This window comes from Oncorhynchus kisutch, linkage group LG13, assembly GCF_002021735.2.
Source record: "Oncorhynchus kisutch isolate 150728-3 linkage group LG13, Okis_V2, whole genome shotgun sequence".
Taxonomy (NCBI): domain Eukaryota; kingdom Metazoa; phylum Chordata; class Actinopteri; order Salmoniformes; family Salmonidae; genus Oncorhynchus; species Oncorhynchus kisutch.
In genome coordinates, this window is record NC_034186.2 from 11,278,520 (window position 1) to 11,303,649 (window position 25,130).

Sequence of the window (25,130 nt, forward strand, 5' to 3'; positions counted from 1 at the left end):
CTCCCTGTAGGCCGTCTCGTCATTGTTGGTAATCAAGCCTACCACTGTTGTGTCATCCGCAAACTTGATGATTGAGTCGTGGGTGAACAGGGAGTACAGGAGAGGGCTGAGAACGCACCCCTGTGGGGCCCCAGTGTTGAGGATCAACAGGGTGGAGATGTTGTAACCTACCCTCACCACCTGGGGGCGGCCCGTCAGGAAGTCCAGGACCCAGTTGCACAGGGCGGGGTTGAGACCCAGGCTCTCGAGCTTAATGACGAGTTTGGAGGGTACTATGGCGTTAAATGCTGAGCTGTAATCGATGAACAGCATTTTTACATAGGTATTCCTCTTGTCCAGATGGGTTAGGGCAGTGTGCAGTGTGATTGTGATTGCGTCGTCTGTGGACCTGTTGGGGCGGTAATTGGAGTGGGTCTAGGGTATCAGGTAGGGTGGAGGTGATATGATCCTTGACTAGTCTCTCGAAGCACTTCATGATTACGGAAGTGAGTGCTACGGGGCAATAGTCATTTAGCTCAGTTACCTTAGCTTTCTTGGGAACAGGAACAATGGTGGCCCCCTTGAAGCATGTGGGAACAGCAGACTGGGATAGGGATTGATTGAATATGTCCTTAAACACACCAGCCAGCTGGTCTGTGCATGCTCTGAGGACATGGCTAGGGATGCCGTCTGGGCCGGCAGCCTTGCGAGGGTTAACATGTTTACATGTTTTACTCACGTTGCCTACAGTGAAGGAGAGCCTTCAGGTTTTGGTAGCGGGCCGTGTCAGTGGCACTGTATTGTCCTCAAAGCGAACAAAGAAGTTGTTTAGCTTGTCTGGGAGCAAGACGTCGGTGTCCGCGACGGGGCTGGTTTTCTTTTTGTAACCCGTGATTGACTGTAGACCCTGCCACTTACGTCTCGTGTCTGAGCCGTTGAATTGCGACTCTACTTTGTCTCTATACTGACGCTTAGCTTGTTTGATTGCCTTGCGGAGGGAATAGCTACACTGTTTGTATTTGGTCATGTTTCTGGACTCCTTACCATGATTAAAAGCAGTGGTTCGCGCGAATGCTGCCAAAAATCCACGGTTTCTGGTTGGGGAAGGTTTTAATAGTTGCTGTGGGTACAACATCACTGATGCACTTGCTAATAAACTCGCTCACCGTATCAGCATATACATCAATGTTGTTGTTCGATGCCATCCGGAACATATCCCAGTCCACGTGATCGAAGCAATCTTGAGGCGTGGAATCAGATTGGTCGGACCAGAGTTGTACAGACCTGAGCATGGGCGCTTCCTGTTTTAGTTTCTGTCTATAGGCTGGGAGCAACAAAATGGAGTTGTGGTCAGATTTGCCGAAAGAAGGGCTGAGGAGGGCTTTGTTTTGGGTCGCCTGCTGGGATTCGATCCATTGTCTTGGGTGGTGGACCAAACAGAGGATCCGCTTCGGGAAAGTCCTATTCCTGGTCATAATGTTGGTAAGTTGACGTTGCTCTTATATCCAATAGTTTTTCCCGGCTGTATGTAATAAGACTTCAGATTTCCTGGGGTAACAATGTAAGAAATAACACATAAAAAACAAAATACTGCATAGTTTCCTAAGAACGCGAAGCGAGGCGACCATCTCTATCGGCGCCATGGTTTCATGTTATTTCATGTTATGACAGATTGCTCCCAGGCCCCTACACAGAACACAGCATCTGAGTCAGCATAGAAAGCAACCTCTGTGCCATGCCAGGGTGTTGGGGCGATATACACTAAGCACACGGTAGCCGTAACTGTGGCCCAGATTTATTTTCTTCTTCTTCTTCTCTCATTTGAAGCAAAAATGTGGAGATTGTGATTTGGAAGACACTTTCCCCTAGAGTTGTTGTTTCCTTACAGGGTTGAGAGCAGGGCTAGGCATTGCATTGTGGGTAGTTAGAGGTGCGTCTCCCTCTCTCATGAAAGAGAGAGATAGATAGAGCTGCAGTATGCTCCACAGCTGGCCAACCAGATACGGAGGACTTAAATGTGTTTTAGTGCCAGTCGACAGAGGACTCAAATGTGTTTTAGTGTCAGTTGACTCATTTAGGATGAGCCCGTAATTGAGTGAGAAAAAAGAGGGGATTTGTATTGGTTTGATTCCCTTGTGCGTGTGTGTGCGTGAGAGTATTAGAGTGTGGGTTGGTTCTTCTATCTTTGTGGGGACCTAAAATTCTCCCTCGCGGGGACATGTCCCACATCCCCATGAGGACAAAGGCTATTATAAGCTTAGGGGTTAGAATTAGAGTTACGGTAAGGGTAGGGATTAGTGGTTAGGGTTATGGGTTAAGGTTAGGGTTATGGGTTAAGGTTAGGGTTAAGGTTAAGGTTTAGGGTTAGAGAAAATTGGACTTTGATTGGAAATCAATTTTTAGGTCCCCACTAGGATAGAAGAACAAAACGTGTGTGTGTGTGTGTGTGTGTGTGTGTGTGTGTGTGTGTGTGTGATGTAACATGGCTCAGGCTCTTGCTGCAGTGCTGGATTCAGAGCAAGGTGTTGACATGGGCACTAATCAGGTTAAGTTATTAAGACCTCATGGTACAGTGAACTGGGTCAGGAGAGATTCGAGCTACAGAGAGATAGAGAGAGAGAGACGGGGAGAGAGAGAGAGACGGGGGGAGAGAGAGAGAGAGAGAGGCGGGGGGAGAGAGAGAGGCGGGTGGGAGAGAGAGAGGCGGGTGGGAGAGAGAGAGAGAGAGGCGGGTGGGAGAGAGAGAGAGGCGGGGAGAGAGAGAGAGAGGCGGGGGGAGAGAGAGAGAGAGGCAGGGAGGAGAGAGAGAGGCGGGGGGAGAGAGAGGCGGGTGGGAGAGAGAGAGAGGCGGGAGGGAGAGAGAGAGGGGTGGAGGGAGAGAGAGAGGCGGGTGGGAGAGAGAGATGCAGGTGGGAGAGAGAGAGAGGCGGGGAGGAGAGAGAGAGGCGGGGAGGAGAGAGAGGCGGGGAGGAGAGAGAGAGAGGCGGTGGGAGAGAGAGAGGCGGGGAGGAGAGAGAGAGAGGCGGGGAGGAGAGAGAGAGAGAGAGGTGGGGAGGAGAGAGAGAGAGGCGGGGAGGAGAGAGAGAGAGGCGGGGAGGAGTGAGAGAGAGAGAGGCGGGTGGGAGAGAGAGAGAGAGGTGGGGAGGAGAGAGAGAGGCAGGGGGAGAGAGAGCCGGGGGAGAGAGTTGGAGAGAGAGAGACAGAGAGAGAAAGGGAGAGCGAGAGAGTGAATCAGAGAGCGGGAGCAAGAGAAGAGCAAAGCCTGGTATAGAGCACCATCCAGCTCATTCTCAGTATTCTGTAAAACTACAGGAGCGTTACGGAGAATCAGGGCTCTGACATGTACAATGGTGGTTTCTCTGAACACTTGGACTTTTTCAAAGGGGATGCATTGACTACAGTACCTGGAATTCTACTTTGGATCTTAATCTTGTGTTTTTTTTGTGGACTTTAGAGACATTTTGTGTTCCTTTTTTGATGTGCGCTATCTCTTCAAAAATCCTGTTAGTTGAAAGAAAAATAAATTGTTTTTTTGAGAAACAGATTCACATTCCAGGACCTACAGACAAGGTGGTTCACAGAACATTTAGCAAAGGGTCGAATGGGGCCAGGTTTTTGAGCTGCAGTTTGAGTTATAAAACACACAGAAGGCTGACTAGGGTTATCTGACTTTATGTTTGACCATTCAGCCTCTCAGTCACAGAGCTTCTCTCTCCTCTGACTGGAGTGGGTTCCTAGTGCAGCCCCTAGGCCGGGATACACCCGCTCTGATCTCTCCTTCCCTGGTAGAGAAACACCGCTCTCTCCGGTCGCTCCGTGTTGTGTTTGGCTGCTGGTGGGAGGAAAGAGTGAAGAAACAGAAGGATCGGAATCTCCCTCTTCCTTCCCGAGGTCCATCAAAGGTTTTTGGAAGCTTGGATTTGAAAACAGAGGAGTGAAGGAGGGAACTATTTGAGACACAGACAGTCAGAGAGAGACAGACAGGAAGAGACAGACAGACAGGAATAGAGAGAGAGACAGGAAGAGAGAAGGTGCTACTACTCTCCTCAGGCAGTGTGAGACTGAGTCACAGCGTGGTGAATAACTCTCCTCCTGCTGCACCAGTCCACCAGCAAACAGTGACACTACCAGTGGTTCTTTACAGCAGAGACAGAGGAAATGCATTGGAAAGACCACTTGGTTAAAGAGAAGGGAAACGCCACCTGAGCTAAATTTGGGATTTCTGGGACCTTGTTGGGCTTGTCTGTATCGGACCAAACTGGCCTGGGTCAGAATCTGCTTAGGAGACCGCGCTAGTCACAGTCACAGCGGCTGCTGTGGATACAGTGAGCACGTCTCTGTCTCTGGGTCTAATCTGGGGATTTACATTGCTTTTCACCTGATTGCTCATGACCAGTCCTCCCTACCTCCATCATGCTTTCTGGCACATTCCCCTTCCCATGACCTACCTACCACTCCGGGGATCACGACCTCATCATTAAGCGAATGAGCACTGCCTGGTTACCATAGAGACCCAGTTGAGAGGCGTTGCCACGGCGACGACCCCCCACGACGAGGAAGAGGACAACAACTGTCTCCCTGGTGTGAAGGAGGAGGAGCAGGAGGAACGGGAGCAGCAGAAAGGCCAGGATGGCTGCTCTCTAGCCCAGGGAGGAGGGCCTTCGGTGGGAAAGGCTGGCCAGGCGAGCAGTGGGCCAATGGCTCCCCTGTGGAAGGCCATGCTGTCTAAAAGCAGCCCTATGTACAGAGACTCTCTGTTCTCCTTCTCTCTGTGGGAGAGCCGGGCCCAGGAGAGAGAACTGGCCCTGTATAGAAAAAACACTGACAGAGAGAGAAAGGCCCTGCACAGGCAGATGGAAAAGTACGACAGAGTTATTTTTCTAGTAACATGAGAGTGATAGTAATCAGAGTGATACTAATCAGAGTGATACTAATCAGAGTGATACTAATCAGAGTGATACTAATCAGAGTGATAGTAATCAGAGTGATAGTAATCAGAGTGATAGTAATCAGAGTGATAGTAATCAGAGTGATACTAATCAGAGTGATACTAATCAGAGTGATACTAATCAGAGTGATACTAATCAGAGTGATAGTAATCAGAGTGATACTAATCAGATTGATACTAATCAGAGTGATACTAATCAGAGTGATACTAATCAGAGTGATACTAATCAGAGTGATAGTAATCAGAGTGATAGTAATCAGAGTGATACTAATCAGAGTGATACTAATCAGAGTGATACTAATCAGAGTGATAGTAATCAGAGTGATAGTAATCAGAGTGAAAGTAATCAGAGTGATACTAATCAGAGTGAAAGTAATCAGAGTGATACTAATCAGAGTGATACTAATCAGAGTGATACTAATCAGAGTGATAGTAATCAGAGTGATAGTAATCAGAGTGATAGTAATCAGAGTGATAGTAATCAGAGTGATACTAATCAGATTGATACTAATCAGAGTGATAGTAATCAGAGTGATAGTAGTCAGAATGATAGTAGTCAGAGTGATAGTAATCAGAGTGATAGTAATCAGAGTGATACTAATCAGAGTGATAGTAATCAGAGTGATACTAATCAGAGTGATAGTAATCAGAGTGATACTAATCAGAGTGATAGTAATCAGAGTGATAGTAATCAGAGTGATAGTAATCAGAGTGATAGTAATCAGAGTGATAGTAATCTCTAACTGTGTATTAGTCCTTCAGAAGAGAAGAAGAGAAGTGTGTGTGTGTGTGTGTGTGTGTGTGTGTGTGTGTGTGTGTGTGTGTGTGTGTGTGTGTGTGTGTGTGTGTGTGTGTGTGTGTGTGCGTGCGTGCGTGCGTGCGGAGGGATCAGGTTTAGATTGGTGAGTCGACCTTCACCCAGAGTGCTGCTATCAATGAATTAATTCAGCTGAGGGGGAACAGGATGTGTGTGTGTGTGTGTGCGTGTTTATCACATTCTGCTTGTTACGGTTACATATATGCATCCAAACTTACCATATATGATCTTGAGTGAGGTGCCAGTGGTCATCTACTGTCTGTGTGTCTGTGTTGATCCCTTTTTGTGTGTCTGTGTTGATCCCTGTCTGTGTTGATCCCTGTCTGTTTGTCTGTGTTGATCCCTTTTTGTGTGTCTGTGTTGATCCCTGTCTGTGTGTCTGTGTTAATCCCTGCCTGTCTGTGTGTCTGTATCTGTGTCAACCCCTGCACTGTGTCTGTGGGCAGTAAGCAGCTTCAGGAAGGATCAGATCAGATCACCAAGCCTCTTTCTCTGTCTGTAGAGGAACAGGACAGCTAACAGCTGAATCATTCTTTGTTTTCTACATCTGTTAGCACTCTCTGGTGGTGTCACACTGCAGACACTGCCCACTGTACATCTAGACATCTCTGCTATTGAAAAGCCTGTTTTGTCCCGATTGTCCTTCTGTCACTAGAGAGCAGGTGTATTGTTATTATGTGGGAAAGGACAAGATCACTGAGGGTCTCCTGTTTGTTTGTGTACAGGCTGAGTAAGGAGCTCCAACAGAAGGATGACGTGATCGATTCTCTCCGCGCCAAACTCACCCAGCATCAACCTCGTTCTGACACACCATGCAGTAGCCACGCCCTCTCTGACACCACCGACCAATCAGACCACATCTCCTTTGTGTCCGATGAGCAGGGCTCCACCAATGAGGATCTGGAGCCGTGCTCAGACATTGACGCGGCCAGTGAGTATGGCCAGGAGGACAGACATGCCTCCACTACAGCCAGTACAGGTACATGTGACCCACCACCTGGATTTGGTCCTATGTATGTAGCAAGATCTGAAATTGTGTTTTTCATATTGATAAAAATAGAGACTCAGAGCTAGAAAATGGTATATCAGACACTGTAGTTGAGGAACAATAGGAAAGGACATCTGCTTTGAATGTTGATAAACTTATAACCCCACTTAAGGCTTAGCTCCACCCATTCAGGGTCGTTCACACCCTCTTAAGGCTTAGCTCCACCCATTCAGGGTCGTTCACACCCTCTTAAGGCTTAGCCCCACCCATCTCTTTAAGGATTCACATGTGAGGCCATGTGCTAAACAGAGTGAGTAGTTCAGTAAACAACCAAAGATTTCAAGACTAAAAGTGGTAAAAGTAGTAGCCTACAATAAGGAAAAACTCCAGGTGAAAATACACTTTATCTAGTCCTTGGCCTATATCCTAATCTGACTTTGGTGCAGGTCTTATTGTTCTTCATATTACCATCTCTGGTAAACACACACTATATAAAACAAAATGTACGTTTATTTGTCACATCCACAGGATACAGAAGGTGTAAACGGTACAGTGAAATGGTTACTGGCATATTTACATAGTAGCAATATCAAAAACAGACAGATTCCAGAAAAACATTAGATGATGCTTACCCAGACACTATGCTAGCTAGCTAAACAATGAACCCGACATAATCTCAACTCATACTACTACCAATACAAACTGATTGTCATAGCTGTAGTATGAATCTGCAGGTAGCTAAAGCTAACCAGCTAGGTTCAATGTTAGCTTGCTAGCTAACATTAGGCTATAACTAGCAATCCTAACGGATTTCTGGTTCTAATAATATTACAACACAGATCATACATGTAACGTTAGCTAGTGATGCAGCAAGCTAACATTCGCTAGCTAGCTAGCAGGGTAGCCTAGTGGTTAGAGCGTTGGACTAGTAACCGGAAAGTTGCAAGTTCAAATCCCCGAGCTGACAAATCTGTCGTTCTGCCCCTGAACAGGCAGGTAACCCACTGTTCATTGAAAATAAGAATTTGTTCTTAACTGACTTGCCTAGTAAAATAAAGGTTAAATAAATAAAAACATTACGCTTTAACTTGCAATGAAAACTAATTTCTGACTAAATTAGAAACTTATATAAACTTGTTTTTCAACCACTCCACAAATTTCTTGTTTACAAACTATAGTTTTGGCAAGTCGGTTAGGACATCTACTTTGTGCACGACACAAGTAATTTTTCCAACAATTGTTTACAGACATATTATTTCACTTATAATTCACTGTATCACAATTCCAGTGGGTCAGAAGTTTACATACACTAAATTGACTGTGCCTTTAAACAGCTTGGGAAATTCCAGAAAATGATGTCACGGCTTTAGAAGCTTCTGATAGGCTAATTGACATCATTTGAGTCAATTGGAGGTGTGCCTGTAGATGTATTTCAAGGCCGACTTTCAAACTCAGTGCCCCTTTGCTTGACATCATGAGAAAATGAAAAGAAATCAGCCAAGACCTCAGAAAAACAATTGTAGACCTCCACATGTCTGGTTCATCCTTGGGAGCAATTTCCAAACACCTGAATGTACCACATTCATCTGTATACATGGCAGACCAATCCAAACTGTTCTCCTGGCATGTCGAGCCCTCCACACACACTCAGATACACAGATGACTGCACATCCATATTTGTAATGTATGATCAACAGTTCACACCTCATCTGTAATTTTTTCATTCCTCATCTCTCTTTTATTTCAGATTCTCACTGTAACAGTGTCCCCATGTCACGCCACCCCTTCATCCCTCCTTCCACCAGTTCATCTCATGGACACCAGTCCTCCATCAGCTGTCCCAGCCTGCAGCGATCAGCGGACACACAGACACAGACAGGTAGGCAGACAGACAGGGAGAGGGAGGAGGAGTGGAAGTGACTGCCTTGTTCAACACAAGTCAGTTTCACTGTATCCACATACAGACATTGAAGTGTTTTCTTCCCTCATACCATCATTCCCTCTTCTCACACCTCTTTCTGTACCCCTGTCCTCTCTTCTTCTCTGTCCTCTATTCTTCTCTGTCCTCTATTCTTCTCTGTCCTCTCTTCTTCTCTGTCCTCTCTTCTTCTCTGTCCTCTATTCTTCTCTGTCCTCTCTTCTTCTCTGTCCTCTATTCTTCTCTGTCCTCTATTCTTCTCTGTCCTCTATTCTTCTCTGTCCTCTATTCTTCTCTGTCCTCTCTTCTTCTCTGTCCTCTATTCTTCTCTGTCCTCTCTTCTTCTCTGTCCTCTCTTCTTCTCTGTCCTCTCTTCTTCTCTGTCCTCTATTCTTCTCTGTCCTCTATTCTTCTCTGTCCTCTCTTCTTCTCTGTCCTCTATTCTTCTCTGTCCTCTCTTCTTCTCTGTCCTCTCTTCTTCTCTGTCCTCTATTCTTCTCTGTCCTCTCTTCTTCTCTGTCCTCTCTTCTTCTCTGTCCTCTCTTCTTCTCTGTCCTCTCTTCTTCTCTGTCCTCTCTTCTTCTCTGTCCTCTATTCTTCTCTGTCCTCTATTCTTCTCTGTCCTCTATTCTTCTCTGTCCTCTCTTCTTCTCTGTCCTCTCTTCTTCTCTGTCCTCTATTCTTCTCTGTCCTCTATTCTTCTGTGTCCTCTCTTCTTCTCTGTCCTCTATTCTTCTCTGTCCTCTATTCTTCTCTGTCCTCTATTCTTCTGTCCTCTATTCTTCTCTGTCCTCTATTCTTCTGTCCTCTATTCTTCTGTCCTCTATTCTTCTCTGTCCTCTCTTCTTCTCTGTCCTCTATTCTTCTCTCTGTCCTCTCTTCTTCTCTGTCCTTTCTTCTTCTCTGTCCTCTATTCTTCTCACACCTCTTTCTGTACCCCTGTCCTCTCTTCTTCTCTCTGTCCTCTCTGCTTAGCTCTGTCCTCTCTTCTTCTCTCTGTCCTCCCTTCTTCTCTCTGTCCTCTCTTCTTCTCTCTGTCCTCTCTTCTTCTCTCTGTCCTCTCTTCTTCTCTCTGTCCTCTCTTCTTATCTCTGTCCTCTCTTCTTCTCTGTCCTCTATTCTTCTCTGTCCTCTCTTCTTCTCTGTCCTCTATTCTTCTCACACCTCTTTCTGTACCCCTGTCCTCTCTTCTTCTCTGTCCTCTATTCTTCTCACACCTCTTTCTGTACCCCTGTCCTCTTTTCTTCTCTGTCCTCTATTCTTCTCTCTGTCCTCTCTTCTTCTCTGTCCTCTCTTCTTCTCTCTGTCCTCTCTTCTTCTCTGTCCTCTATTCTTCTCTCTGTCCTCTCTTCTTCTCTGTCCTCTATTCTTCTCACACCTCTTTCTGTACCCCTGTCCTCTCTTCTTCTCTGTCCTCTATTCTTCTCTCTGTCCTCTCTTCTTCTCTGGTCCTCTCTTCTTCTCTGTCCTCTATTCTTCTCTCTGTCCTCTCTTCTTCTCTGTCCTCTCTTCTTCTCTGTCCTCTATTCTTCTCACACCTCTTTCTGTACCCCTGTCCTCTCTTCTTCTCTCTGTCCTCTCTGCTTAGCTCTGGTCCTCCCTTCTTCTCTCTTGTCCTCCCTTCTTCTCTCTGTCCTCCCTTCTCTCTCTGTCCTCTCTTCTTCTCTCTGTCCTCTCTTCTTCTCTCTGTCCTCTCTTCTTATCTCTGTCCTCTCTGCTTATTCTCTGCCCTCTCTTCTTCTCTCTGTCCTCTCTTCTTATCTCGGTCCTCTCTGCTTCTCTCTGTCCTCTCTTCTTCTGTCTGTCCTCTCTTCTTCTCTCTGTCCTCTCTTCTTCTCTGTCCTCTATTCTTCTCTCTGTCCTCTCTTCTTCTCTGTCCTCTATTCTTCTCACACCTCTTTCTGTACCCCTGTCCTCTCTTCTTCTCTGTCCTCTATTCTCTCTGTCCTCTCTTCTTCTCTGTCATCTATTCTTCTCTCTGTCCTCTATTCTTCTCTCTGTCCTCTATTCTTCTCTCTGTCCTCTCTTCTTCTCTGTCCTCTATTCTTCTCTGTTCCTCTATTCTTCTCTGTCCTCTATTCTTCTCTGTCCTCTCTTCTTCTCTGTCCTCTATTCTTCTCTGTCCTCTCTTCTTCTCTGTCCTCTCTTCTTCTCTGTCCTCTCTTCTTCTCTGTCCTCTATTCTTCTCTGTATTCTTCTCTGTCCTCTATTCTTCTCTGTCCTCTCTTCTTCTCTGTCCTCTATTCTTCTCTGTCCTCTCTTCTTCTCTGTCCTCTCTTCTTCTCTGTCCTCTCTTCTTCTCTGTCCTCTCTTCTTCTCTGTCCTCTCTTCTTCTCTGTCCTCTCTTCTTCTCTGTCCTCTATTCTTCTCTGTCCTCTATTCTTCTCTGTCCTCTATTCTTCTCTGTCCTCTATTCTTCTCTGTCCTCTCTTCTTCTCTGTCCTCTCTTCTTCTCTGTCCTCTATTCTTCTCTGTCCTCTATTCTTCTGTGTCCTCTCTTCTTCTCTGTCCTCTATTCTTCTCTGTCCTCTATTCTTCTCTGTCCTCTATTCTTCTGTCCTCTATTCTTCTCTGTCCTCTATTCTTCTGTCCTCTATTCTTCTGTCCTCTATTCTTCTCTGTCCTCTCTTCTTCTCTGTCCTCTATTCGTCTCTCTGTCCTCTCTTCTTCTCTGTCCTTTCTTCTTCTCTGTCCTCTATTCTTCTCACACCTCTTTCTGTACCCCTGTCCTCTCTTCTTCTCTCTGTCCTCTCTGCTTAGCTCTGTCCTCTCTTCTTCTCTCTGTCCTCCCTTCTTCTCTCTGTCCTCTCTTCTTCTCTCTGTCCTCTCTTCTTCTCTCTGTCCTCTCTTCTTCTCTCTGTCCTCTCTTCTTATCTCTGTCCTCTCTTCTTCTCTGTCCTCTATTCTTCTCTGTCCTCTCTTCTTCTCTGTCCTCTATTCTTCTCACACCTCTTTCTGTACCCCTGTCCTCTCTTCTTCTCTGTCCTCTATTCTTCTCACACCTCTTTCTGTACCCCTGTCCTCTCTTCTTCTCTGTCCTCTATTCTTCTCTCTGTCCTCTCTTCTTCTCTGTCCTCTATTCTTCTCTCTGTCCTCTCTTCTTCTCTGTCCTCTATTCTTCTCTCTGTCCTCTCTTCTTCTCTGTCCTCTATTCTTCTCACACCTCTTTCTGTACCCCTGTCCTCTCTTCTTCTCTGTCCTCTATTCTTCTCTCTGTCCTCTCTTCTTCTCTGTCCTCTCTTCTTCTCTGTCCTCTATTCTTCTCTCTGTCCTCTCTTCTTCTCTGTCCTCTCTTCTTCTCTGTCCTCTATTCTTCTCACACCTCTTTCTGTACCCCTGTCCTCTCTTCTTCTCTCTGTCCTCTCTGCTTAGCTCTGTCCTCTCTTCTTCTCTCTGTCCTCCCTTCTTCTCTCTGTCCTCCCTTCTTCTCTCTGTCCTCTCTTCTTCTCTCTGTCCTCTCTTCTTCTCTCTGTCCTCTCTTCTTATCTCTGTCCTCTCTGCTTATCTCTGCCCTCTCTTCTTCTCTCTGTCCTCTCTTCTTATCTCGGTCCTCTCTGCTTCTCTCTGTCCTCTCTTCTTCTGTCTGTCCTCTCTTCTTCTCTCTGTCCTCTCTTCTTCTCTGTCCTCTATTCTTCTCTCTGTCCTCTCTTCTTCTCTGTCCTCTATTCTTCTCACACCTCTTTCTGTACCCCTGTCCTCTCTTCTTCTCTGTCCTCTATTCTTCTCTGTCCTCTCTTCTTCTCTGTCATCTATTCTTCTCTCTGTCCTCTATTCTTCTCTCTGTCCTCTATTCTTCTCTCTGTCCTCTCTTCTTCTCTGTCCTCTATTCTTCTCTGTTCTCTCTTCTTCTCTGTCCTCTCTTCTTCTCTATCCTCTATTCTTCTCTGTCCTCTATTCTTCTCTATCCTCTATTCTTCTCTGTCCTCTATTCTTCTCTGTCCTCTCTTCTTATCTGTCCTCTATTCTTCTCTGTCCTCTCTTCTTCTCTGTCCTCTATTCTTATCTGTCCTCTATTCTTCTCTGTCCTCTATTCTTCTCTGTCCTCTATTCTTCTCTGTCCTCTATTCTTCTCTGTCCTCTATTCTTCTGTCCTCTATTCTTCTCTGTCCTCTCTTCTTCTCTGTCCTCTATTCTTCTCTCTGTCCTCTCTTCTTCTCTGTCCTTTCTTCTTCTCTGTCCTCTATTCTTCTCACACCTCTTTCTGTACCCCTGTCCTCTCTTCTTCTCTCTGGTCCTCTCTGCTTAGCTCTGTCCTCTCTTCTTCTCTCTGTCCTCTCTGCTTAGCTCTGTCCTCTCTTCTTCTCTCTGTCCTCCCTTCTTCTCTCTGTCCTCTCTTCTTCTCTCTGTCCTCTCTTCTTCTCTCTGTCCTCTCTTCTTCTCTCTGTCCTCCCTTCTTCTCTCTGTCCTCCCTTCTTCTCTCTGTCCTCTCTTCTTCTCTCTGTCCTCTCTTCTTCTCTGTCCTTTCTTCTTCTCTGTCCTCTATTCTTCTCACACCTCTTTCTGTACCCCTGTCCTCTCTTCTTCTCTCTGTCCTCTCTGCTTAGCTCTGTCCTCTCTTCTTCTCTGTCCTCTATTCTTCTCTGTCCTCTCTTCTTCTCTGTCCTCTCTTCTTCTCACACCTCTTTCTGTACCCCTGTCCTCTCTTCTTCTCTGTCCTCTATTCTTCTCACACCTCTTTCTGTACCCCTGTCCTCTCTTCTTCTCTGTCCTCTATTCTTCTCTCTGTCCTCTCTTCTTCTCTGTCCTCTATTCTTCTCTCTGTCCTCTCTTCTTCTCTGTCCTCTATTCTTCTCTCTGTCCTCTCTTCTTCTCTGTCCTCTATTCTTCTCACACCTCTTTCTGTACCCCTGTCCTCTCTTCTTCTCTGTCCTCTATTCTTCTCTCTGTCCTCTCTTCTTCTCTGTCCTCTATTCTTCTCACACCTCTTTCTGTACCCTGTCCTCTCTTCTTCTCTCTGTCCTCTCTGCTTAGCTCTGTCCTCTCTTCTTCTCTCTGTCCTCCCTTCTTCTCTCTGTCCTCCCTTCTTCTCTCTGTCCTCTCTTCTTCTCTCTGTCCTCTCTTCTTCTCTCTGTCCTCTCTTCTTCTCTCTGTCCTCTCTTCTTCTCTCTGTCCTCTCTTCTTATCTCTGTCCTCTCTGCTTATCTCTGCCCTCTCTTCTTCTCTCTGTCCTCTCTGCTTATCTCTGCCCTCTCTTCTTCTCTCTGTCCTCTCTTCTTATCTCGGTCCTCTCTGCTTCTCTCTGTCCTCTCTTCTTCTGTCTGTCCTCTCTTCTTCTCTGTCCTCTATTCTTCTCTCTGTCCTCTCTTCTTCTCTGTCCTTTCTTCTTCTCTCTGTCCTCTATTCTTCTCACACCTCTTTCTGTACCCCTGTCCTCTCTTCTTCTCTCTGTCCTCTCTGCTTAGCTCTGTCCTCTCTTCTTCTCTCTGTCCTCCCTTCTTCTCTCTGTCCTCCCTTCTTCTCTCTGTCCTCTCTTCTTCTCTCTGTCCTTCTTCTTCTCTCTGTCCTCTCTTCTTCTCTCTGTCCTCTCTTCTTCTCTCTGTCCTCTCTTCTTCTCTGTCCTCTATTCTTCTCTGTCCTCTCTTCTTCTCTGTCCTCTATTCTTCTCACACCTCTTTCTGTACCCCTGTCCTCTCTTCTTCTCTGTCCTCTATTCTTCTCACACCTCTTTCTGTACCCCTGTCTCTCTTCTTCTCTGTCCTCTATTCTTCTCTCTGTCCTCTCTTCTTCTCTGTCCTCTATTCTTCTCTCTGTCCTCTCTTCTTCTCTGTCCTCTATTCTTCTCTCTGTCCTCTCCTTCTCTGTCCTCTATTCTTCTCACACCTCTTTCTGTACCCCTGTCCTCTCTTCTTCTCTGTCCTCTATTCTTCTCTCTGTCCTCTCTTCTTCTCTGTCCTCTATTCTTCTCTCTGTCCTCTCTTCTTCTCTGTCCTCTATTCTTCTCTGTCCTCTATTCTTCTCACACCTCTTTCTGTACCCCTGTCCTCTCTTCTTCTCTCTGTCCTCTCTGCTTAGCTCTGTCCTCCCTTCTTCTCTCTGTCCTCCCTTCTTCTCTCTGTCCTCTCTTCTTCTCTCTGTCCTCTCTTCTTCTCTCTGTCCTCTCTGCTTATCTCTGCCCTCTCTTCTTCTCTCTGTCCTCTCTTCTTATCTCGGTCCTCTCTGCTTCTCTCTGTCCTCTCTTCTTCTGTCTGTCCTCTCTTCTTCTCTCTGTCCTCTCTTCTTCTCTCTGTCCTCTCTTCTTCTCTCTGTCCTCTCTTCTTATCTCTGTCCTCTCTTCTTATCTCTGTCCTCTCTTCTTATCTCTGTCCTCTCTTCTTCTCTCTGTCCTCTCTCCTTCTCTCTGTCCTCTCTTCTTCTCCCTGTCCTCTCTTCTTCTCTCTGTCCTCTCTTCTTCTCTCTGTCCTCTCTTCTTCTCTCTGTCCTCTCTTCTTCTCTCTGTCCTCTCTTCTTCTCTCTGTCCTCTCTTCTTATCTCTGTCCTCTCTTCTTCTCTGTCCTCTTTTCTTCTCTCTGTCCTCTCTCCTTCTCTCTGTCCTCTCTCCTTCTCTCTGTCCTCTCTGCTTATCTCTGTCCTCTCTTCTTCTCTGTCCTCTCTTCTTCTCTCTGTCCTCTCTTCTCTCTGTCCGCTCTTCTTCTCTCTGTCCTCTCTTCTTCTCTCTGTCCTCTCTTCTTCTCTCTGTCCTCTCTTCTTCTTCTCTGTCCTCTCTTCTTCTTCTCTGTCCTCTTCTTCTCTCTGTCCTCTATTCTTCTTCTCTGTCCTCTATTCTTCTCTCTGTCCTCTCTTCTTCTTCTCTGTCCTCTCTTCTTCTTCTCTGTCCTCTCTTCTTCTCTCTGTCCTCTCTTCTTCTCTCTGTCCTCTCTTCTTCTCTCTGTCCTCTCTTCTTATCTCTGTCCTCTCTTCTTCTCTGTCCTCTATTCTTCTCTGTCCTCTCTTCTTCTCTGTCCTCTATTCTTCTCACACCTCTTTCTGTACCCACTGTCCTCTCTTCTTCTCTGTCCTCTATTCTTCTCACACCTCTTTCTGTACCCCTGTCCTCTCTTCTTCTCTGTCCTCTATCTTCTCTCTGTCCTCTCTTCTTCTCTGTCCTCTATTCTTCTCTCTGTCCTCTCTTCTTCTCTGTCCTCTATTCTTCTCTCTGTCCTCTCTTCTTCTCTGTCCTCTATTCTTCTCTCTGTCCTCTCTTCTTCTCTGTCCTCTATTCTTCTCTCTGTCCTCTCCTTCTCTGTCCTCTATTCTTCTCACACCTCTTTCTGTAACCCCTGTCCTCCTTCTTCTCTGTCCTCTATTCTTCTCTCTGTCCTCTCTTCTTCTCTGTCCTCTATTCTTCTCTGTCCTCTATTCTTCTCACACCTCTTTCTGTACCCCTGTCCTCTCTTCTTCTCTCTGTCCTCTCTTCTTCTCTCTGTCCTCTCTGCTTAGCTCTGTCCTCCCTTCTTCTCTCTGTCCTCCCTTCTTCTCTCTGTCCTCCCTTCTTCTCTCTGTCCTCTCTTCTTCTCTCTGTCCTCTCTTCTTCTCTCTGTCCTCTCTTCTTCTCTCTGTCCTCTCTTCTTATCTCTGTCCTCTCTGCTTATCTCTGCCCTCTCTTCTTCTCTCTGTCCTCTCTTCTTATCTCGGTCCTCTCTGCTTCTCTCTGTCCTCTTCTTCTGTCTGTCCTCTCTTCTTCTCTCTGTCCTCTCTTCTTCTCTCTGTCCTCTCTTCTTATCTCTGTCCTCTCTTCTTCTCTCTGTCCTCTCTTCTTATCTCTGTCCTCTCTTCTTCTCTCTCTGTCCTCTCTCCTTCTCTCTGTCCTCTCTTCTTCTCCCTGTCCCCTCTTCTTCTCTCTGTCCCTCGTCTTCTTCTCTCTGTCCTCTCTTCTTCTCTCTGTCCTCTCTTCTTCTCTCTGTCCTCTATTCTTCTCTCTGTCCTCTATTCTTCTCTCTGTCCTCTCTTCTTATCTCTGTCCTCTCTTCTTCTCTCTGTCCTCTCTTCTTCTCTGTCCTCTCTCTTCTCTCTGTCCTCTCTTCTTCTCTCTGTCCTCTCTCCTTCTCTCTGTCCTCTCTGCTTATCTCTGTCCTCTCTTCTTCTCTGTCCTCTCTTCTTCTCTCTGTCCTCTCTTCTCTCTGTCCGCTCTTCTTCTCTCTGTCCTCTCTTCTTCTCTCTGTCCTCTATTCTTCTCTCTGTCCTCTCTTCTTCTTCTCTGTCCTCTTCTTCTCTCTGTCCTCTATTCTTCTCTCTGTCCTCTCTTCTTCTTCTCTATCCTCTCTTCTTCTCTCTGTCCTCTCTTCTCTCTGTCCTCTCTTCTTCTCTCTGTCCTCTCTTCTTCTTCTCTATCCTCTCTTCTTCTCTCTGTCCTCTCTTCTTCTCTGTCCTCTATTCTTCTCTCTGTCCTCTCTTCTTCTCTGTCCTCTATTCTTCTCTCTGTCCTCTCTTCTTCTCTGTCCTCTATTCTTCTCTCTGTCCTCTCTTCTTCTCTGTCCTCTATTCTTCTCTCTGTCCTTTCTTCTTCTCTGTCCTCTATTCTTCTCACACCTCTTTCTGTACCCCTGTCCTCTCTTCTTCTCTCTGTCCTCTCTGCTTAGCTCTGTCCTCTCTTCTTCTCTGTCCTCTATTCTTCTCTGTCCTCTCTTCTTCTCTGTCCTCTCTTCTTCTCACACCTCTTTCTGTACCCCTGTCCTCTCTTCTTCTCTGTCCTCTATTCTTCTCACACCTCTTTCTGTACCCCTGTCCTCTCTTCTTCTCTGTCCTCTATTCTTCTCTCTGTCCTCTCTTCTTCTCTGTCCTCTATTCTTCTCTCTGTCCTCTCTTCTTCTCTGTCCTCTATTCTTCTCTCTGTCCTCTCTTCTTCTCTGTCCTCTATTCTTCTCACACCTCTTTCTGTACCCCTGTCCTCTCTTCTTCTCTGTCCTCTATTCTTCTCTCTGTCCTCTCTTCTTCTCTGTCCTCTATTCTTCTCACACCTCTTTCTGTACCCCTGTCCTCTCTTCTTCTCTCTGTCCTCTCTGCTTAGCTCTGTCCTCTCTTCTTCTCTCTGTCCTCCCTTCTTCTCTCTGTCCTCCCTTCTTCTCTCTGTCCTCTCTTCTTCTCTCTGTCCTCTCTTCTTCTCTCTGTCCTCTCTTCTTCTCTCTGTCCTCTCTTCTTCTCTCTGTCCTCTCTTCTTATCTCTGTCCTCTCTGCTTATCTCTGCCCTCTCTTCTTCTCTCTGTCCTCTCTGCTTATCTCTGCCCTCTCTTCTTCTCTCTGTCCTCTCTTCTTATCTCGGTCCTCTCTGCTTCTCTCTGTCCTCTCTTCTTCTGTCTGTCCTCTCTTCTTCTCTGTCCTCTATTCTTCTCTCTGTCCTCTCTTCTTCTCTGTCCTTTCTTCTTCTCTCTGTCCTCTATTCTTCTCACACCTCTTTCTGTACCCCTGTCCTCTCTTCTTCTCTCTGTCCTCTCTGCTTAGCTCTGTCCTCTCTTCTTCTCTCTGTCCTCCCTTCTTCTCTCTGTCCTCCCTTCTTCTCTCTGTCCTCTCTTCTTCTCTCTGTCCTCTCTTCTTCTCTCTGTCCTCTCTTCTTCTCTCTGTCCTCTCTTCTTCTCTCTGTCCTCTCTTCTTCTCTGTCCTCTATTCTTCTCTGTCCTCTCTTCTTCTCTGTCCTCTATTCTTCTCACACCTCTTTCTGTACCCCTGTCCTCTCTTCTTCTCTGTCCTCTATTCTTCTCACACCTCTTTCTGTACCCCTGTCCTCTCTTCTTCTCTGTCCTCTATTCTTCTCTCTGTCCTCTCTTCTTCTCTGTCCTCTATTCTTCTCTCTGTCCTCTCTTCTTCTCTGTCCTCTATTCTTCTCTCTGTCCTCTCCTTCTCTGTCCTCTATTCTTCTCCACACCTCTTTCTGTACCCCTGTCCTCTCTTCTTCTCTGTCCTCTATTCTTCTCTCTGTCCTCTCTTCTTCTCTGTCCTCTATTCTTCTCTCTGTCCTCTCTTCTTCTCTGTCCTCTATTCTTCTCTGTCCTCTATTCTTCTCACACCTCTTTCTGTACCCCTGTCCTCTCTTCTTCTCTCTGTCCTCTCTGCTTAGCTCTGTCCTCCCTTCTTCTCTCTGTCCTCCCTTCTTCTCTCTGTCCTCTCTTCTTCTCTCTGTCCTCTCTTCTTCTCTCTGTCCTCTCTGCTTATCTCTGCCCTCTCTTCTTCTCTCTGTCCTCTCTTCTTATCTCGGTCCTCTCTGCTTCTCTCTGTCCTCTCTTCTTCTGTCTGTCCTCTCTTCTTCTCTCTGTCCTCTCTTCTTCTCTCTGTCCTCTCTTCTTCTCTCTGTCCTCTCTTCTTATCTCTGTCCTCTCTTCTTATCTCTGTCCTCTCTTCTTATCTCTGTCCTCTCTTCTTCTCTCTGTCCTCTCTCCTTCTCTCTGTCCTCTCTTCTTCTCCCTGTCCTCTCTTCTTCTCTCTGTCCTCTCTTCTTCTCTCTGTCCTCTCTTCTTCTCTCTGTCCTCTCTTCTTCTCTCTGTCCTCTCTTCTTCTCTCTGTCCTCTCTTCTTATCTCTGTCCTCTCTTCTTCTCTGTCCTCTTTTCTTCTCTCTGTCCTCTCTCCTTCTCTCTGTCCTCTCTCCTTCTCTCTGTCCTCTCTGCTTATCTCTGTCCTCTCTTCTTCTCTGTCCTCTCTTCTTCTCTCTGTCCTCTCTTCTCTCTGTCCGCTCTTCTTCTCTCTGTCCTCTCTTCTTCTCTCTGTCCTCTCTTCTTCTCTCTGTCCTCTCTTCTTCTTCTCTGTCCTCTCTTCTTCTTCTCTGTCCTCTTCTTCTCTCTGTCCTCTATTCTTCTTCTCTGTCCTCTATTCTTCTCTCTGTCCTCTCTTCTTCTTCTCTGTCCTCTCTTCTTCTTCTCTGTCCTCTCTTCTTCTCTCTGTCCTCTCTTCTTCTCTCTGTCCTCTCTTCTTCTCTCTGTCCTCTCTTCTTATCTCTGTCCTCTCTTCTTCTCTGTCCTCTATTCTTCTCTGTCCTCTCTTCTTCTCTGTCCTCTATTCTTCTCACACCTCTTTCTGTACCCCTGTCCTCTCTTCTTCTCTGTCCTCTATTCTTCTCACACCTCTTCTGTACCCCTGTCCCTCTCTTCTTCTCTGTCCTCTATTCTTCTCTCTGTCCTCTCTTCTTCTCTGTCCTCTATTCTTCTCTCTGTCCTCTCTTCTTCTCTGTCCTCTATTCTTCTCTCTGTCCTCTCTTCTTCTCTGTCCTCTATTCTTCTCTCTGTCCTCTCTTCTTCTCTGTCCTCTATTCTTCTCTCTGTCCTCTCCTTCTCTGTCCTCTATTCTTCTCACACCTCTTTCTGTACCCCTGTCCTCTCTTCTTCTCTGTCCTCTATTCTTCTCTCTGTCCTCTCTTCTTCTCTGTCCTCTATTCTTCTCTGTCCTCTATTCTTCTCACACCTCTTTCTGTACCCCTGTCCTCTCTTCTTCTCTCTGTCCTCTCTTCTTCTCTCTGTCCTCTCTGCTTAGCTCTGTCCTCCCTTCTTCTCTCTGTCCTCCCTTCTTCTCTCTGTCCTCCCTTCTTCTCTCTGTCCTCTCTTCTTCTCTCTGTCCTCTCTTCTTCTCTCTGTCCTCTCTTCTTCTCTCTGTCCTCTCTTCTTATCTCTGTCCTCTCTGCTTATCTCTGCCCTCTCTTCTTCTCTCTGTCCTCTCTTCTTATCTCGGTCCTCTCTGCTTCTCTCTGTCCTCTCTTCTTCTGTCTGTCCTCTCTTCTTCTCTCTGTCCTCTCTTCTTCTTCTCTCTGTCCTCTCTTCTTATCTCTGTCCTCTCTTCTTCTCTCTGTCCTCTCTTCTTATCTCTGTCCTCTCTTCTTCTCTCTGTCCTCTCTCCTTCTCTCTGTCCTCTCTTCTTCTCCCTGTCCCCTCTTCTTCTCTCTGTCCTCTCTTCTTCTCTCTGTCCTCTCTTCTTCTCTCTGTCCTCTCTTCTTCTCTCTGTCCTCTATTCTTCTCTCTGTCCTCTATTCTTCTCTCTGTCCTCTCTTCTTATCTCTGTCCTCTCTTCTTCTCTCTGTCCTCTCTTCTTCTCTGTCCTCTCTTCTTCTCTCTGTCCTCTCTTCTTCTCTCTGTCCTCTCTCCTTCTCTCTGTCCTCTCTGCTTATCTCTGTCCTCTCTTCTTCTCTGTCCTCTCTTCTTCTCTCTGTCCTCTCTTCTCTCTGTCCGCTCTTCTTCTCTCTGTCCTCTCTTCTTCTCTCTGTCCTCTATTCTTCTCTCTGTCCTCTCTTCTTCTTCTCTGTCCTCTTCTTCTCTCTGTCCTCTATTCTTCTCTCTGTCCTCTCTTCTTCTTCTCTATCCTCTCTTCTTCTCTCTGTCCTCTCTTCTCTCTGTCCTCTCTTCTTCTCTCTGTCCTCTCTTCTTCTTCTCTATCCTCTCTTCTTCTCTCTGTCCTCTCTTCTCTCTGTCCTCTCTTCTTCTCTCTGTCCTCTCTTCTTCTCTCTGTCCTCTCTTCTTCTCTCTGTCCTCTATTATTCTCTCTGTCCTCTCTTCTTCTTCTCTGTCCTCTATTCTTCTCCTCTGTCCTCTCTTCTTCTTCTCTGTCCTCTCTTCTTCTCTCTGTCCTCTCTTCTTCTTCTTCTCTGTCCTTTCTTCTTCTCTCTGTCCTCTCATCTTCTCTCTGTCCTCTCTTCATCTCTCTGTCCTCTCTTCTTCTCTCTGTCCTCATATGTATTTCTCCTCTGTACCTCCAGGCCTCTACAGTGGACCAGTGTCCAGTTCTCTCCCCACCCCTCCTCAGCCCCAGTCCCAGTCCCAGTCTCAGTCCCAGTCCCATCCTCAGCCCCAGTCCCAGTCCCAGCCCCGCTACCACTCCAACCTCTCTTCTCAGAGAGCCCCCCTGTCCTTAAACCCCCAGACTGCAACCCTGCGACCCCGTTACCATGGAAGCAGGCCCGGGGCCTTCTCCCTGGCAGAGGTTCACCAGGAGCTGCAGATGTTACAGAGACAGCTGGGAGAAACTGAGAGTGCGTCACTCTGCACCTGTGTGTTTGTAGCATGGAGTGGCTAACTTTGTCTCTCTTTAACCACATCATGTAATTAGATGAGGTTATACACTCTAAAATGGACCATGTTTTAGTAATAGTGTAATTTGGCATGGGGATACTAGAAGTAGTAATGGCAAGATGAACACAGGATTTAAGGTCCAGATACATGGATTGACTCACATACGTTTGCATTGATTACCTGTGAGTACACTAAGTGAGTTTCATATTCAAAGCTTTGTCTCCTGGCAGTAATGTCCTCTTTAAGACTAGCATGCTATCCCACCGCCCATCAGGGTCTTCCTCTGATCTCTGTCTCCTGGCAGTAATGTCAGGGGGACTGCACGTGTAATGTCCCGTTGAGATCCAGACTAGCGTGACTAAATGTGTGAGTGTGCATGCTAACTTGTGCGTGCTAACCGACCACTCATCAGGCTCTTCATCTGAATGGGGTAGGACGTGTGACAGTGTTGTCTCTAGGCTCTCTAGATAGAGAGAGAGACACGAGAGATGAGGGACGAGCGAGAGAGATGGAAGGGACGGAAGAGAGAGAGAGAGATGGAGAGGGAGAGAGAGAGAGATGGAGATGGGGGAGAGAAGAGAGAGAGAGATGGAGAGGGAGAGAGAGAGAGATGGAGGAGAGGGAGGGAAGAGAGAGAGAGATGGAGGAGAGGGTGGGAAGAGAGAGAGAGATGGAGGAGAGGGTGGGAAGAGAGAGAGAGATGGAGGAGAGGGTGGGAAGAGAGAGAGAGATGGAGGAGAGGGTGGGAAGAGAGAGAGAGAGATGGAGGAGAGGGTGGGAAGAGAGAGAGAGATGGAGGAGAGGGTGGGAAGAGAGAGAGATGGAGGAGAGGGAGGGAAGAGAGAGAGAGATGGAGGAGAGGGTGGGAAGAGAGAGAGAGATGGAGGAGAGGGTGGGAAGAGAGAGAGAGAGATGGAGGAGAGGGTGGGAAGAGAGAGAGAGATGGAGGAGAGGGTGGGAAGAGAGAGAGATGGAGGAGAGGGAGGGAAGAGAGAGAGAGATGGAGGAGAGGGTGAGAAGAGAGAGATGGAGGAGAGGGTGGGAAGAAAGAGAGATGGAGGAGAGGGTGGGAAGAGAGAGAGATGGAGGAGAGGGTGGGAAGAGAGAGAGATGGAGGAGAGGGTGGGAAGAGAGAGAGAGATGGAGGAGAGGGTGGGAAGAGAGAGAGAGATGGAGGAGAGGGTGGGAAGAGAGAGAGAGAAGGAGATGGAGGAGAGGGTGCCAAGGGTAATTGAGCAGGAGTTGATTTGCTGTAGTCTATCCCATGGCTTTGGGCTAACTGATTCTATGCTCTCCTAATTGTCACACATCTTGCTGCTGTGATGGCACACTGTGATATTTCAACCAATAGATATGGGAGTTTATCAAAATTGGGGTTGTTTCCAGAATCTTTGTGTATCTGTGTAATCTGAGGGTAATATGTGTATGTCATATGGTCATACATCTGGCAGGAGGTTGGGAAGTGCAGCTCAGTTTCCACCTCACGTTGTGGGCAGTGTGCACATAGCCTGTCTTCTCTTGAGAGCCAGGTCTGCCTTCAGCGGCTTTTATCAATAGCAAGTCTATGCTCACTGTGTCTGTACGTAGTCAAAGCTTTCCTTAAGTTTGGGTCAGTCACAGTGGACAGGTATTCTGCCACTGTGTACTCTCTCTTTAGGGACAAATAGCATTCTAGTTTGCTCTGTTTTTTTGCTAATTCTTTCCAGTGTGTCAAGTAATTATCTTTTTCTTTACTCATGATTTGGTTGGGTCTAATTGTGTTACTGTCCTGGGGCTCTGTGGGGTCTGTTTGTGTTTGTGAACAGAGTGATGGCTTTGTGATGGCTTTGTTAGGGAAGGTTTGGGAATTACGTTCTTTTAGGTGGTTGTAGAATTTAACGTCTCTTTTCTGGATTTTGATCATTAGCGGGTATCGGCATATGTTGTACACAGAGGATCATTTGCAGAATTATGCATGCAGAGTCTCAATTTGGTGTTTGTCCCATTTTGTGAAATCTTGGTTGGTGAGCGGACCCCAGACCTCCATAAAGGGCAATGGGTTCTATGTATTTTTAGCCAGATCCTAATTGGTATGTCGAATTTTATGTTCCTTTTGATGGCATAGAAGGCCCTTCTTGCCTTGTCTCTCAGCTTGTTCACAGCTTTCTGGACGTCACCTGTGGCCCTGATGTTTAGGCCAAGGTATGTATAGTGTGCTCAACTGGACCTTTTTTGGGACACCATTATTTTTTGTCTTACTGAGATTTACTGTCAGGGCCCAGGTCTGACAGAATCTGTGCAGAAGACCTAGGTGCTGCTGTCGGCCCTCCTTGGTTGGGGACAGAAGCACCAGATCATCAGCAAACAGTAGACATTTAACTTCAGATTCTAGTAGGTTGAGGCCGGGTGCTGCAGACTGCCAGTGTCCTCGCCAATTAGTTGATATGTATGTTGAAGAGGGTGGGGCTTAAGCTGCATCCCTGTTTCACCCCACGGCCGTGTGGAAAGAAATGTGTGTTTCTTTTTTACAATTGTAACTGCGCACTTGTTGTTTGTGTACATGGATTTTATAATGTCTTGTGTTTTTCCCCCAACACTACTTTCCATCAATTTGTATAGCAGGCCCTCATGACAATTTGAGTCGAAAGCTTTTTTGAAATCAACAAAGCATGACAAGACTTTGCCTTGGTTTTGGTTTGTTTGTTTGTCAATTAGGGTGTGCAGGGTGAATATGTGGTCTGTCGTACAGTAATATGGTAAAAATCCAATTTGACATTTGCTCAGTACATTGTTTTTGCTGAGGAAATGTACGAGCCTGCTGTTAATCATAATGCAGAGGATTTTCCTAAGGTTGATGTTGACACATCCCATGGTAGTTATTGGTGTCAAATGTGTCTCCACTTTTGTGGATTGGGGTGATCAGTCCTTGGTTCCAAATATTGGGCAACATGCCAGAGCTGAGGATGATGTTAAAGAGTTTTAGTATAGCCAATTGGAATTTGTGGTCTGTATATTTTATCATTACATTTAGGATACCATCAACCACACAGGCCTTTTTTGGTTGGTGGGTTTTCTATTTTGTCCTGTAGTTCATGCAATGTAATTGGAGAATCCAGTGGGTTCTGGTCGTCTTTAATAGTTGATTCTAAGATTTGTAATTTATCATGTATATGTTTTTGCTGTTTGTTCTTTGTTATAGAGCCAAAAAGATTGGAGAAGTGGTTTACCCAGACATCTCTATTTTGGATAGGTTTCTCAATTCTTCATCAAACCATGTGTCATTGTTGTTCATTTTCTTAGGTTATCTGCTTGACATTTTTAGATTTGGTAGGGAAGCAGAGAGGTCAAATATACTGTTTAGGTTTCCTACTGCCAAGTTTACACCTTCACTATTACAGTGAACCTTTTGTCCAGGGAATTGTCTAGAAGAGATTTAATTTGTTGACGCCTAATTGTTTTTTGGTAGATTTCCACAATACTTTCCTTCCACATATAGCATTTCTTAATAATATTCAGTGCCTTTGGCTTTGATGATTGAGCATAG

General features: G+C 46.3%; 1 protein-coding gene across 8 annotated transcripts in view; it reads left to right on the top strand.

Annotated features, from left to right (window-relative positions):
* The window catches only part of pde4dip (phosphodiesterase 4D interacting protein), a 157,288-nt gene that overhangs the window by 114,864 nt on the left and 17,294 nt on the right, over positions 1-25,130 (top strand). For 5 of the 8 annotated variants that reach the window (XM_031785584.1, XM_031785585.1, XM_031785580.1 and 2 more), the window contains 3 exons: positions 6,470-6,723; positions 8,480-8,611; positions 21,295-21,567. In XM_031785584.1, the coding sequence (XP_031641444.1) occupies positions 6,470-6,723; positions 8,480-8,611; positions 21,295-21,567 (659 nt within the window). The remainder of the gene's footprint in view (positions 1-6,469; positions 6,724-8,479; positions 8,612-21,294; positions 21,568-25,130) is intronic. The other 3 variants (XM_031785583.1, XM_031785586.1, XM_031785581.1) reach the window with 2 other exon arrangements.